The 14,258-nt window shown below is 32.5% G+C and overlaps 1 protein-coding gene across 1 annotated transcript in view; it reads right to left on the reverse strand.

The window, feature by feature from the left end:
• The window catches only part of LOC134251501 (nose resistant to fluoxetine protein 6-like), a 68,414-nt gene that overhangs the window by 9,913 nt on the left and 44,243 nt on the right, over positions 1 to 14,258 (reverse strand). The window contains exons 2-12 of the mRNA XM_062733924.1: positions 12,987 to 13,188; positions 12,695 to 12,854; positions 12,271 to 12,443; positions 11,809 to 11,893; positions 10,962 to 11,070; positions 10,236 to 10,447; positions 7,909 to 8,079; positions 3,645 to 3,741; positions 3,231 to 3,323; positions 2,671 to 2,836; positions 940 to 1,029 (exon numbers count right to left, since the gene is read on the reverse strand). Coding sequence (XP_062589908.1) covers positions 940 to 1,029; positions 2,671 to 2,836; positions 3,231 to 3,323; positions 3,645 to 3,741; positions 7,909 to 8,079; positions 10,236 to 10,447; positions 10,962 to 11,070; positions 11,809 to 11,893; positions 12,271 to 12,443; positions 12,695 to 12,854; positions 12,987 to 13,169 — 1,539 coding nt within the window. The 5' untranslated portion in view covers positions 13,170 to 13,188. The remainder of the gene's footprint in view (positions 1 to 939; positions 1,030 to 2,670; positions 2,837 to 3,230; positions 3,324 to 3,644; positions 3,742 to 7,908; positions 8,080 to 10,235; positions 10,448 to 10,961; positions 11,071 to 11,808; positions 11,894 to 12,270; positions 12,444 to 12,694; positions 12,855 to 12,986; positions 13,189 to 14,258) is intronic.

Below are 14,258 nucleotides of genomic sequence, written 5' to 3' on the forward strand. Positions count from 1 at the left end.
CAAGTTTGGTTGAAATTGGCCCAGTGGTTCTTGAGAAGAAGATGAAAATGTGAAAAGTTAACGACAACAACGACGACAACGACGACAGACAACGGACAAATTTTGATCAGAAAAGCTCACTTGAGCCTTTGGCTCAGGTGAGCTAAAAACTGTAAGATAAAAAGTATCTCCAATGATTTGTAGTTTGATATGTTTTTTTTTCCCAACTCGTTGTTCGTTTTCATAACAAACAACTCGTTGGATAAAAATAATATCCAACTACAAATCACTGGAGATCTTATCCAATAAGACATCAAAATCTATATATATATATATATATATATATATATATATATATATATATATATAAAGCACATTTTACCACAACTCTTAAACTAACATAACTGCCCTAAGTGAAGAAATATTAATATATAAAGCACAAAGAAATTCACTTTGTGCTTTTACATGGGTATCCATGTAAAAGTGAATTTCTTTGTGCTATTATATATATATATATATATATATATATATATATATATATATATATATATATATATATATATATATATATAATATCCAAAAACAAATCACTGTTTAGCTTAAGCGCTTTCATTTCAAATCTTCAGAAGCTTTATAATACGTAACATAGCAACATAACGTCATAACGTCATATATATAAGCGGAACATTACATACAAACATATATATATAAACTAAAGGTTTTCGTGTTTCTTTTTTGAAAAGATTTATATATATATATATATATATATATATATATATATATATATATATATATATATATATATATATATATATATATATATATATATATATATTCAAATTGAGTCTTGAATTATATATTATATTTTATAATTAGCGTAAATTTATTCATTATAAGCAAGTTTGCTGTAAGCATGTTTTTTTCTGCATAAGGTTCACGAGAAAAATTTATTAATCAGCACAACACTAACCTGTACAAAGGGTATATTATAAATGGTGAAATTACAAAAAACTGCATGTCATTTGCAAGGTACCAACCCCAACCAATGCACTAAAAATAAAGATAGCAAACGTACGCATGGGATCATATTTTGTTAAAGCAATTATTGTAGAATCTATATTTTTGTGTACAGTAAAAAGAATATACAAAATATTAATTATATATATTATAATTAATTAGATAAGGAATAGACTTTCATTAACTTTCACAAACAATATGGAGCAGATGGACAACATGAAGAGAAACAACCGTGTAATGAATTTCGAATTTGGTCCAAAATATCATAGACATTGCACATCACCACCATTATATACTGACAATAAAAAATAAACGCAACACCCTCATTTTAGGGGGGAAATTATATACAGGTTATAACTATGTACCAAAAAAACTTAGGAAATCTTTAACTTTACCAAATCAGTTATTTAATGGTTGAATGATTTTTCATTCCATTAGCGGAAGTTGATTTTTAGCCCTCTTAACAGAAATCAAAAATTTGCATTTTTAATAAAAATATTTGACAATATTTTCGGTTTTCAGGGTTTTGTAGCTGTTAAATATAAGTATTGTACTGAAATCCCGGGGGAGAATCCTTCTTTCTTTTCCGAATGTAATGCATATATTTCCTCAAAATGTCTGAATGCAAGCATTTTCATTGTTAGTGCTGGAAATTCTCAAAATAAAGAAAAGGGAGAGCTGCAGATGCAAACAGGCAATTAAAAATGCCAAAGAATATTAATTTCGCTCAGATTAAGACATTAGTAAACCTAATGCAATGTTTAAGGGGGTCGACTATAGTTTTGTTGTGTGAAAACTACAATAGTGAAACTCTTCATTTTTATACCATATATAACTTACATTAACTTCAGTGTACATGCAAAGTGTGGGGGAAATCTACCGTCCAGGTATTTTTGAGGGACCGTCTCAAAATACAGGTAGATTTACTATAGAATTATATAGGAAAATGCCATCTTTTAGCACTTTAGAGCAAATTATACAAATACTACAATAGACATTTGTTCAAACTATGATATTTGATGAGTAATACTATATTATACAATATATGTAAGAAACACAAAATTCTACCGTCTTGTTAGCAGAGGGGATATCTCAAAATGCAAAAATTAGCAAATTTAATTTACTATTTTTATTGAGTATTTTAAAATATGACGTACACAATGGATTCACATGAAAACATAATATAAATATTGGAGATATTCTCAAATTTCTATGTTTTAAATTTCAAGAGCGCATATTTATTACTTTTTCTTTCTTCAAGAGCTACAGATTATCATAACGTCAAAAACACACTGCAACGACGTCAACTTACCCATCAATTGCAAAATCGGTTTAAAAAATCAGATTGTAATTACATTTTTATACTTATAATTTCTTAATTTTGTTTAATTTTAATAATTAATCGAAAAAAGGCATTAAAACAGTGTTTTAAGAGTATATATAAGGTTTAAGTCGGGCTGCATTTGATGTACATGGCGGACTAGCTCGTTGTAATTGAATGGTCGGAAAGGGGGTGTTTTAAGAGTATATATAACTTTCCCCCTAAAATGAGGGTATTGCGTTTCTTTTGATTGTCAGTATACCCGGTACTTTATACCATCCAGCAACAGCTCACATGTGCCCCAGCTAGATAAATTCATTTCCGACTAATCACACGTCTTAAATCAAGTTTACCTCTTCACTGACGGGGAAGAAGCTCTGGATATACAGAAGATTCCTCCACCAGTAATTCTTACACCTCTGGTAGTCGGGTGACGTCAGGGGCCAGAGAGGTCCCGAGCCCCAGTACTGGAAGTAGGCCGTGTACACCAGGATAAACAGCATAAAGGTAGGGGTCAACCTACATGACAGGATGTTTTCTTCTTTATGCAAATTTTTCAGGAAATCAATGTAAAATAATGTTGTTCATAAAGGCAGCTAAGATAAAATCAGTTATATTTGATTCAAAGGTTTTCATAAACAAAGAATACACCTTTAATATAATATATACACATTACATTTAGGTTTTTTTTTTTTTTTTTTTTTTTTTTGCACCTTTGATGGAAAGCAGCTTCGTACTAGATCAGGTACATTCCTTAATGTCTGGAACACATAATTATTTACTCTAGTTTACTGAAAACTATTTTCCTCTCAAATACAGTACTCAATCATTTTGTAAATGCAGCTAGATAAATATTAAAGAGTTGAAATAGAAATATCTATATATGTCATTATAAATATGACTATATCCTCACCTCCAGAATCTATGGAAGTAGAATAGTAACCAGTTCAGCTTCCCGTCTCTTTTCTGTAACTCTTTGAGGGTCAAATAACTTACCAACAAACCGCTGAAAATAGAATCCTTTCCATCAAATCAATGAAACCATGGCTGCATGGACCATCTACATATGTCATAGCAAAATTAATTAAGACCTCCTTTGACATGCATGTATAGTTATGTATAAAACAGGTGAAGTAAGTCATTTATCAGTGTTACTGCAGACCTTCTATCTTAACACAGTACTGGGGTACAACTGCCCCTTAAAAGGCTACCATGTACACAAGCCCCAATTAAATATACTTATATGTAGTACTTTCATTACATTTTTTTAGTGACAGATATAAAAAAAAATGAAAAATCTGACAAGGTTTCATTGCTGTTGAAATACCTGAGCAGAAAGAATGAATCCACGGCATAATTTCCATTCTTCACGATCTGGAAGGTCCATCTTTGATACCAATTCAGAGTTGCAGGTATAATATTTCCTGAAAGAAAAAATATTAATAAAGAAGGAAAGTTGACAAAGTTTTAAAACATCTGAATTTCTCCAGGCTTTTTCATCTGTTGAGTTCTAGAGTACTCTCTTTATAAAATCTAGCCTTTTAAAGGAACTCTCAAAACATCAATGTGCGCCCTCAATTTCATAAAAGAAAACCATACGACACTTCAGCAAATAGTTCACTATGAAGCTGACATGATGTTCTCTATACAAATTACCAATACTTGTATTTTAATACCTCACCTAAAAAATTAAAACTTTGAGGAGACTTACCTTGGTTAAGTTGAAGTCAGGTTATAATTCTATGAGTCATTATAATTACTGTAGGGATTATGTGAGATAGTAGTACAACTACGCATGTGCAACCTCAGTTTTCAAACTAAAACATTTGGTCATAATGTAATCAAACTGAATATAAATGCCTTACTTGATATTACTCTATGCATTATTGGTTTGATATCTATGTATATTTCCATTTCTAATTTTATCTCTGTGATAACTCTTTGAAAGTTAGCGGATTGAGTTGATTTCTTGATAATTGTACCAGAATGTAAATTAGGCAGGTCGATAGGTCAGGAGCCAAGGAGGCCAAATATGCATGTAAATCTCGTGTGGCTGCCTTTGTGTTTGACCTCAGTAGGCCAGGACTATTTAAATTGGCATGGGAGTCCTCGTGTAATTAAAATCTATGTCAACATTTTTAAAAGTCTAAATCTTCAACTTTAATTCACAATGAAATTGATTGATTGATTTTATATTGTTTAACGTCCCTCTCGAGAATTTTTCACTCATATGGAGACGTCACCGTATGCCGGTGAAGGGCTTCAAATTTTGACATTTACTCGGCACTCAGGGCCATTGAGCAGTGAGGGATCTTTATCGTGCCAACGCCTGCCGCTAACACGGGGCCTCGGTTTTTAAGGTCTCATCCGAAGGACCCGCAACTTTCACTTCAAAGTGCCGAGCGCATCGCGAAGGAACAGTTGCTACCCATTTTATCGACTGGGTCAGCCGAGATACGAACTCACGACCTCCCGATCACGGAGCGAGCGCTCTACCGACTGAGCTATCGTGAACGGTCACAACGAAATTGAAAAACAAGTTGCTGTCCTTTAAAAAAGGACTGCAATACGTGGACCATATGCATGTTTTTCTAACCGAAATTCAATTAAGAAATATCTAGTTTTGGTGAATATTCATGTAGATTTGTTCTACTTATGATTGATTGTAGTCTCAAAGAAAAATTGATAAATTTTATCTCCGATTAGCGGCCTTTAGTTTTGTCAGTTTAAAAAATCGGGCTATTTTGATACATGTTACCCATAATGGCTGGGACTTGACACCTGTTCTGGATTTATACAGAAAAAATATATCATGGGAAAAATAGAGATCTGATGGTTTACGTGTAACACAGCTCTGTAGTACGCATATTTTTTTTGTTGTTTTTTTTTTTGTTGGATCCCCACACACACACACACACATTAAAAGCCGTTGCTACAGACCTCTATCAAACGGTATTTGGATTGCTAAAGTATTAAATTATTTTGCGAGCCTTGATGCACAAAACTAATGCCGGTGAAAACTTGTCTTTTAAAAGCTAGAACTGGTCGTTGAATGACGTTTTTTTATTCAAGTTGTTAAGGACATACGCAACGTAACTCACCTACTGATAATTTTTCAAGATATTCTAAATTTAAACTTACAATACCATTACATGTTCTTAGACAAAAAATCAGCATGCGTTACCAGGGGTTTTGAAAAGATATCAAATTGTGAAAAATTTTGCATTATTCAAAGAAAAATGCACAAAAATTACAAAACATAAATTCCAGATTTTTTTTCATCGAATATTGTTTTAAAAGAGGTATACAAATCCATATATAGACATTAAAAGTATTGCACACGGGTCCTTCGTTTAGTGGAACTCTTCAACTCCAGGGAAGGACCCAATAAAGTTCAAACTACATTGCGTATGACCTTAAGTTACATCTATCTATATACTGCAAGTTCTCCTACTTTTTAAATTGCTTGTACCATAGAATCAATGTTTAGTTTGTATAAAAGTATATGAATAAGAGAGAAATTCGGATCCGCCAATGAATATGTAAATGCGATATGCGGATTTAAAAGCGCAATTTTACAATGAAAGGCATATTCTAATTCGAATAGGGCGAATTATTCTACGGGCAAGTTACCTAAGGTGCGAACTCTCTAGCATTCTCGCGCATGCTTAGCCTGTCGTTTGCCCATGGCATCCGGTTTAACCTCGCTTATGTATTTACTGCGTGGACATCAGGGTCCACGCAATAAGGAATCACTGTCTTGTTAGTAACATGGGATAATTTATGCATAACAGGCTTCGCCCGTTATACAAATTATCCCATGTTTCCCACTATCGTTGATGCCCTGGCATACTATACTAACTAGACAGTGATTCCTTAAATATCTGAATAATTGTGTAGGGAGTGATGGGAGGTACATAATCCCTACAGTAATTATAGTGACCCATAGAATTACAATCTGACTTCCACTTAACTAAGATAGATTTCGTCAATTTTTTAAATTCTATTTCTCACAAATACTTCCGGAATTATGTGAGACTTTAAAGCCCATAATGATAAAATGTTTCAAACACAAAAAAATTACATGATCATTATACTATTCCACTTACTGAGAAGTCCCCCACTCTAACTCTGACGCAAAAATTTCATTTTCAACAATGATGTCTTTTTTTTCGTACATTGTAGAATTTGGAAAATGTTGTAGCATTGGTTCATCAAGCCTTCCTTAAAATTTCATCTACTGGCACAGCTGATTTCGATTTTGACACCAACGAAGATCTTACACAGTGCGATCCAGATACATCTGTATTAACTCCGGAAAGTTTCATCACCATTTTTATCCATCTACACATGTAGACACTGTGTCTCTTGTAACCGCCTTATGAGGTTTAACATAACTTTACAAAAGTGATTGTTCTACATTTCTAATAGGTGCTGTTTTTGATAAATATTCCTTCACCACAACGTAAATACAAAGTCTCCAATCTGGAGGATGTGCTTTCATATGTACAACAGGCATTTTATACCCCGGTCTACATTGCTTTAGCAATCTAGAGTATTCGAATATATATTCATTAAAACACTTTCATATTATTTACAGAAATAAGATGAATCGACTGAGCTCGTGCATTAAACACATATATTCATCATAAATAATGTCTTTCTTCTCGTCAGTCAATTCAATAATCATTCTCTGATAATTTATTCTATGAATCACAAAACCAAATTTCTCAAGATATTCTCTTGTGATGTTCACATTCATTCTGCACTCATCAATAGTATCTCCAAACAGTAGAAAATCATCAATGTGGGCCATGAAAGGATAACCTACTGTTCTAAGCTTAGCAAAAACTAGTTTGAGAACTTTTGTGAATATTCTAGGTGCTGATTACAAACCAAATAGTAAGCAGGTATATTGAAACATTTTCCCTTTCCATCTGAATCTCAAATATTTTTGATGCTCAGTTGCTATTGGAATTGTATGATAGGCACGTCTTATATCAATTGATCAGATTTACTGCAGATTCGAAAGTATTAATCTTGAAATGATGGTATACTACATGTTCATTTAAATTTTCAAATTGAGAGACTTTAGAGTTCTTTTTGGTAACGTCGTTACTTTTACATGTTTCGTCTGTCTTTTCTGTGCTTATTTCTTCTTCAAGCAAGTAGTACTCTAATCGTTTCTTTTGAATCATCTGTTCCGCCATTTTTACTACTTAAATATCATAATGTAGTCTAACGACCGCCTTGTGGTAGTCGTAAACATAAAACACCTTGAATTTTGTAAATAATAGTCGGAAAAACAAAACTCTAGAGTTTTGTAAATAAAAAAATCTAATCAATGTGTAAAACGTAAAAGCAGATAACTACGTTAACTTAGACACGAACTGAAGGTGTTAATTGGAGGACCACGTCCTTCCTCATTCATAACTCGTACCACACTGATGTTGCACATGCGTACTACTATCTCACATAATTCCAGAAGTAATTATGACGAAATAGAATTACACACAATGCCTGGCTATTAATGCAAGAATGCAAGAAATGACAGCACAAGCAAACAAGTAATCTTTAAGGTACAGACGTACTTGCATAGGCCCGTGTGAAGTAATAGGAGTGAGCCAGAATGACCCAGCCCATACTCAGGACCTTCATCCCATTGAGAGCGGGCAATGCAGTAGGCGGGAGGGCATCAGTGTTGAGAACCTTACTGCCATTAGTGCTGATTGAAAAAGTCAGTAAAAACTTCCTCAGTTTACCTTAAAAATAAACATACAGTATATGTATAATGCATGAATACAGTTAAGTCTGAAAATGTAATCACTCTCTGTCGGAAAGAATGCTTTCTGCTGTATCAGGTTGCGGTACATGTATTGGTTGCAGCGGAATGGACCAAAAACCCTTATCTAACAAAGATGGATAAATATTTTTTTATCAAATCTATATTTCTCCATATTTTGGAGCCATAAAGATTCATCATAATGCCAGTTATTAAAAATGTCTGCATTCCCCATGGAATATTAATCATTATATAATTATAGAATACATATTTGTGACTGGATTCAAATGCAATGCATTGCATCTATCAGACCAACGAATCAAACTGCTTGATTTGAGAAATTGATATTATATATTTTGCCTGCGATCACAGTCAATAAATTAATGTTTAATTATAATACCATATTTTTTAAAGAAAAATGTATTTTGTACTGGCTTCAATGATATTTTCCTACACCAGCACTGAGTTTTAACTGGTCAATTCAAATCACTGTTGAACACATACAAATACAACAGAAATTTACTGAAAATCAAATATTAGTTGTGTCTGATAAATATCCACAAGTTCCGTGCCCTTCTTTAACTCACAAATATTAATCATGAACCAATCATTTTGCTTATCTTTGTAGATTAAAGGTTACTCGGTCCTGAAAATTAATTATCGTGGATCGTTTTTAAACTGACGAATGGCCAATAAAAGATGACACAAATAATAGTTTGTTTACAGTAGCTAATTCAGCCCATTGTGTGACATAAGCGGTCAGATATCTCAATCTACGGACAAACATCAGTTTATTTTCTGACGGCTCAGTTAAACATTGGAAATATTAGACTATTTTAAGTACAAATTCATTAAGAGGACCGAATTCTGAAAGTTATAAGTAAGGAATAAATAACGAGGTAGTGTTGAATAGTTTAGAGAAAACATTCTCTCCGAGGGCCAAAGGTCCGAGAAGGGGATGTTTTCTCTAAACTATTCAACACTATCTCGTTATTTATCTTACTTTAAAAAAAATTCCCTACTTTGGGCCCCAAAGAAACATTTACCCATTCAAATATCCAAATTTGCTGTCATACAATAGGATGTAGCCCATTTAAATATTCAACCGTGACACAAAAGAATAGCCTTATCGAACACTCCTTTTATTCATGGACTAATGAGGATGAAATTACATGGTGCTGATGTCATCATTGTACTGAACAGTCATGTGAAATCAGACGAAGAATATTCAAAAATCCACAGTAAATTAGAGAGGTTGAAATGGTGTTTTGAACACTTTTGATCTGAAAGCTGAAGAAAACTACAGCATTTTGATAAAAGGTTGAGAATTTGTAATTGCATATTATAAGGTGATGGTTTGTTGGGGAAAAGTTTTGGATTCTTAATCATGGAGTTCCATTCGGACAATACTTGTAGTAGTGCTTTTAAAACAGATAAAAAGATTGGCGGTGTTATGCGGAACCTGCTTTAAAAACATTCCATATCAAGATCTGCAATAAGAACGGTGTCGAAAAATAGATAGGTTGTCAATTAATTACATGTAAGTTGTTTTGGGAAGTACGCAGGAAAAGTATGAAACAGAGATGAATCTCGGATAATCTGAAGGGGTTTACTGATAACGGATAAAATAATATCCAACAATAAGAAGTGATGTAGTTTAAGATTCAAGGTGAAAATGTATTTATGTGTCAAAAAGTGATGCTTTCAAAATCCAAGACCGAGAGCATTTCTAAATGTGTGCAAAATTCGTAGGTACTGTAATTTCTGTGAGCATTGGGATTGTGCATTTAAAATAAAATTTAATGTGATAAATGCAGGTAATTACATGTGCGGAAATTCTGTGTGCAATGGAAATTAATTTTAATAGTGTGGCAAATTTGGAGTAATTATTATTTTTCATGTGCATTGGAAATACATTTTAAAATTGTTTGATCTCTTTGTTCATTGTTTTGTGTTTTATGCACCTCAGTTGGATATTTAAATATCCAACCGATAGGCAGTTGGATATTTGAATATCCAACTGATGGCCAGTTGGATTTTTAAATATCCAACTAGTGCTGGTTGAATCGGTAAAATATACGAAGACTTATAAAATGGGTGACGTCATAGAAGTTTTTTAACAAAAGGAAAACTTACTGTTGTGTAAGACCTTGTTTCTGAATGACAAGACAGATACTCGAGTTCCATCCGACATCAGATGCGTGGTGTCAGAATTAACGGACTGTGCGTCACTGTCCTGTTTATGAACCCTCACATCTCCGATTTCCGAGGAGTCGACATCTTGATTTATAAACATGTCGTAAAGAGTGCCCAGCAATAACAGAAAACCAATTATGGAACAGATCACACTGAAAAATATATTAAACATTGTACATGTTTGTCATGTTTATAAGCAAATATTTACATTTACTTTGTTTGACCCTAATAAAAAGCATTATAAAATTCCAAGTGATTAATACACATAATACACAGCGCTAACGCGCATTACTCAATTTGTTTGCACACACCAATGAGACTGCATTTTTCAAAAAATGATAATTCAATGCTTAAAAAAGCTGAATATCAGGGTATTTAACTGTATTTATGGATATTTTTGCCAAAAGCTATCTAAAATCACTTTCTTCAAACACAAAAAAGAAAATGCCAATTGCATTTGAGTTTTTAAGAAATGATGTTATACATGTACAGAGGACTTCATATTCGTAAAGAAGAAAAGACATTCTATAGTTCTAATCTTAAACATTTTAATTCTAGGAAGTATAATTCCTCCTTACCCAATCTACCAATTTTTCTAAATTTTGAATTTACCAATATATACTGTAACAGTAATACTGTAACATTAATTATTTTATAAAAGATTACCTGGCAGCAATAAACTCTGGAGTGCTCTTGTACTTTGTCTCTTGATGATAAACATATTTCAGAGAAAGCTTGATTGTTTTATTTGTATATTGGTACAGCTCTAAAAATGCTGTAAAAGAAAATATAAATGATCAATTCAATTTTCTTCTCTACTTCTGAAACAAAAAATTACAAGGTTCGACAAGACTTAAAAATTTTTGAAGAGTGTCAGTCTGAACTTTATCTTGAAATTATAAGTACATCTTGGAAAAAAGATGGCTATGTATATCTGTTCATGACAAAATCTTGATACAAAGAACCCTTTTAGAAAGTTGGGAAACAGTTAAATAAAATCTAGAGCAATTTAATGGTTGTTTCTCTTGTTAAAACCATTTTTTACATAAATACTGTACATGTACATAATAAATTGATGCATTTAAAATTTAGCTTAGTCATTTGGTATGGAGTTGTTGGCACAATCAAGAATAAGTACGATAAATAGTTGAAAAAGAGACTGAAAAAACCCTCTCCATTTCATTATACAGGACACAAAATTTGGCTTAATCATCCTTCCAAAGTGATGCATCTGTCTGATTTCCTAGACCAGGGCTGGAGGTCATAAAACTTAGACAAGATCACTTTTGATCTCAGTCTCACTTTAACCAAAGGAATATATAGTGAAAAGTGAGACTGAGATGAAAAGTGAGTTCGTCTACGTTTTATGGCCCCCAGGCCTGGACTTGAACAGATATCAGAAAGATGGACACATGTAATAATACACTATAAGAACTGTCACAAACTTCTCCATGAAGTCAAAACAGGTAGACATTTAGTTTAACCAAATCTTAATAAAATGTTAAGTTCAGACCTAATTCCATCACTTCTTTAACATCAGTCGCAGTACATGCATCAGGCAGGCAGACTCCCATCCTAAGATCAGTAGCGTTATACCCCTGTAAAACAGAATTAGCAATGATATTAATTTTGCAATATACAAATCTCTGACCATAGCATTCATGCCTACAATCAGCTAGGTGTCACTCCCGCAATGGAATGCATAACCAATAAAATCTAAGATGTGACATGTTTAAGCATTGATTTAAGCTTTAATGCATAAATATTCATAAATAAATGATATTTGGAAGCTATCACACAAATCCTAACCCTTTTCCTAATATATTTAACATGTTTCAATTAATCTTATACTATGAAGAGTAACATGAAAAAATTTAAACTGATTTAAACTATACAGTTAACGGTATCACCCTATGGGGACATGGAATCATCTGTCTTATTTTTTGCAATTTCAAAAAAACATGTAAAATCTTACCAAAGGATTCCCCAATCCTGCAACAAAATATTTCCCTCGAACCAGGAAAGTCTCATTATAAGGGATTCTATCTGTGAATGACTGACTTATTGAGTTACACTCATCAAACTGACCGGGCCACATGAAATCACCATCTAATATACCACTGGGAACTTTTCCTATGGCATCAAGCACTGAAATACAAAATCTGTTACTTGAGCACATTAGTCAGGTAGTATGAAATTTTTAATCCAAATTCTGCGATGAAGGGTAATCACTCTCCTTCTTGTCTAAGAAATGTTCCTGCAAAATTTGCAGTACCCATTTATTTGTTAATGCTTGCTGTTTTCTATTGAAATATTCTTAAAGTAAATGAAATTTCTTTAAAGACTGAGATACTTTTCTATACTTATCATAAACATCGAAAAAGATTGCATTTTGTTACTTTTAAGAGACCAAAGACTTCTTTCCTTCAAACCATCAAGTAATAGCTGAAGTCCAACAACACAACCCGCCGACATTTTGATCCGAGACCCAAGATCAGTCACAAATTCCTTCTTTAGGAGCAAAGCCTGGTCATACATCGAATCCAGTGAAAGCATTTTCTACAAAATTTAAAATCTCTCAGTTTTTGAAATTTCGTTAAAGAGAAAGCATCTGTATGGAGAGTAAAAAAGCATAAGATATCATATTTATTCCAATGAAACAAATGGTTCTGGTTCATTAATTTTTCTTACCTGTAATATAGTGGTACCATTGAATCTGTGGATAAAATCGGGTTCAGACTCCCCCTGAGTTAGCTTGACATGACCTTGTCTTATCAGCTCATGGTACTGAGGAACGTTCCTCTGGTCCTGTAGGGCACCCCAACACACCGAGAGGAGAACAGAGCTCAGCAATACAGTTTTCTGGAGAGCCATTCAGGTGGATTTAGCACATCTGTTAAAAGATATGTTGGGTTTCATTCTATATACAGTTTTAAAAATAAAGACCATGAAGAAGAACAATTAAAAGGATCACAAAGCAAGATTTATATTTCCCCTATCCTTGGCACACTCACTGTCTCTCACTGAAAGAACCTGTCTCCCCAGGCATTAATAATTCAAATCTTTAAGGTCTTTCCACCCTCTTATGTCATAGATTTTTGCAAACACTGTTATTAATTTTAATTCATTCCAAATAAAACAACATTTTTGGAAGAATGCTTTTCAATAGGTGTAATGATAAATATTGTTAAATAAAAGAATTTTTTAAATGTATACTCTCTTGATTTAGTAAATTAATCAATTTTTTAAAAATGTGACATGGGCAATAACTCCTTCCTGGGTATCTTTATTCAGGCATTTTCTCTATTGTACTTCTAATGTTAAATAGTTTCTCTAGTATTCACAATTCAAAAGTATCATATAAGTAGCAAGTATTTTGTAACTTTCAGCATCAGAATTATGCGTTTGAACCAGTTTTTACATACTAATTATTGCACTGTTTACAAAAAATGTAAGATTTTTATACTGTTGACATATATTCCTGTTTATTTATTTTAATATGTAACCTAATAATTTTTTGTAATAATTGGTTAATTTATAGTATATTAGATAAAAATAAATGCAGGTTTTGTACTTTGAACCTTTAAAACTTTGAGGATGGAAAAACCTTAATATCTTGTCTTCATGATTAAAGGTGCATTGACACATATTTGAAGTTAATATTTTCTGTATAATATCACGACTTATATATTTTAATAGCATTTCACACCAAAATATATTAAAAATCTTTTTTCATCTTAAATTATTAAAACTTCAATTTTTTGATGGGGTTGACTGACACATCCTTGCACTCTCGCAAATTTTAATTTTATTCTTAATAATTAGGAAAAATGACAATCTTGTTGGGTATTGATTTATTGAAAATTATTGAAAATATTGAAAATGTGATAACACATATCATCATAACTGTATGTGTGTATCTGTACCAAAAATTAATGTTCCTTCTATCCATCTTATTTGTGA

Source organism: Saccostrea cucullata, unplaced genomic scaffold (assembly GCF_032062105.1).
Source record: "Saccostrea cucullata isolate Sc308-1 unplaced genomic scaffold, CSIRO_AGI_Scuc_v1 ctg11549, whole genome shotgun sequence".
NCBI lineage: Eukaryota > Metazoa > Mollusca > Bivalvia > Ostreida > Ostreidae > Saccostrea > Saccostrea cuccullata.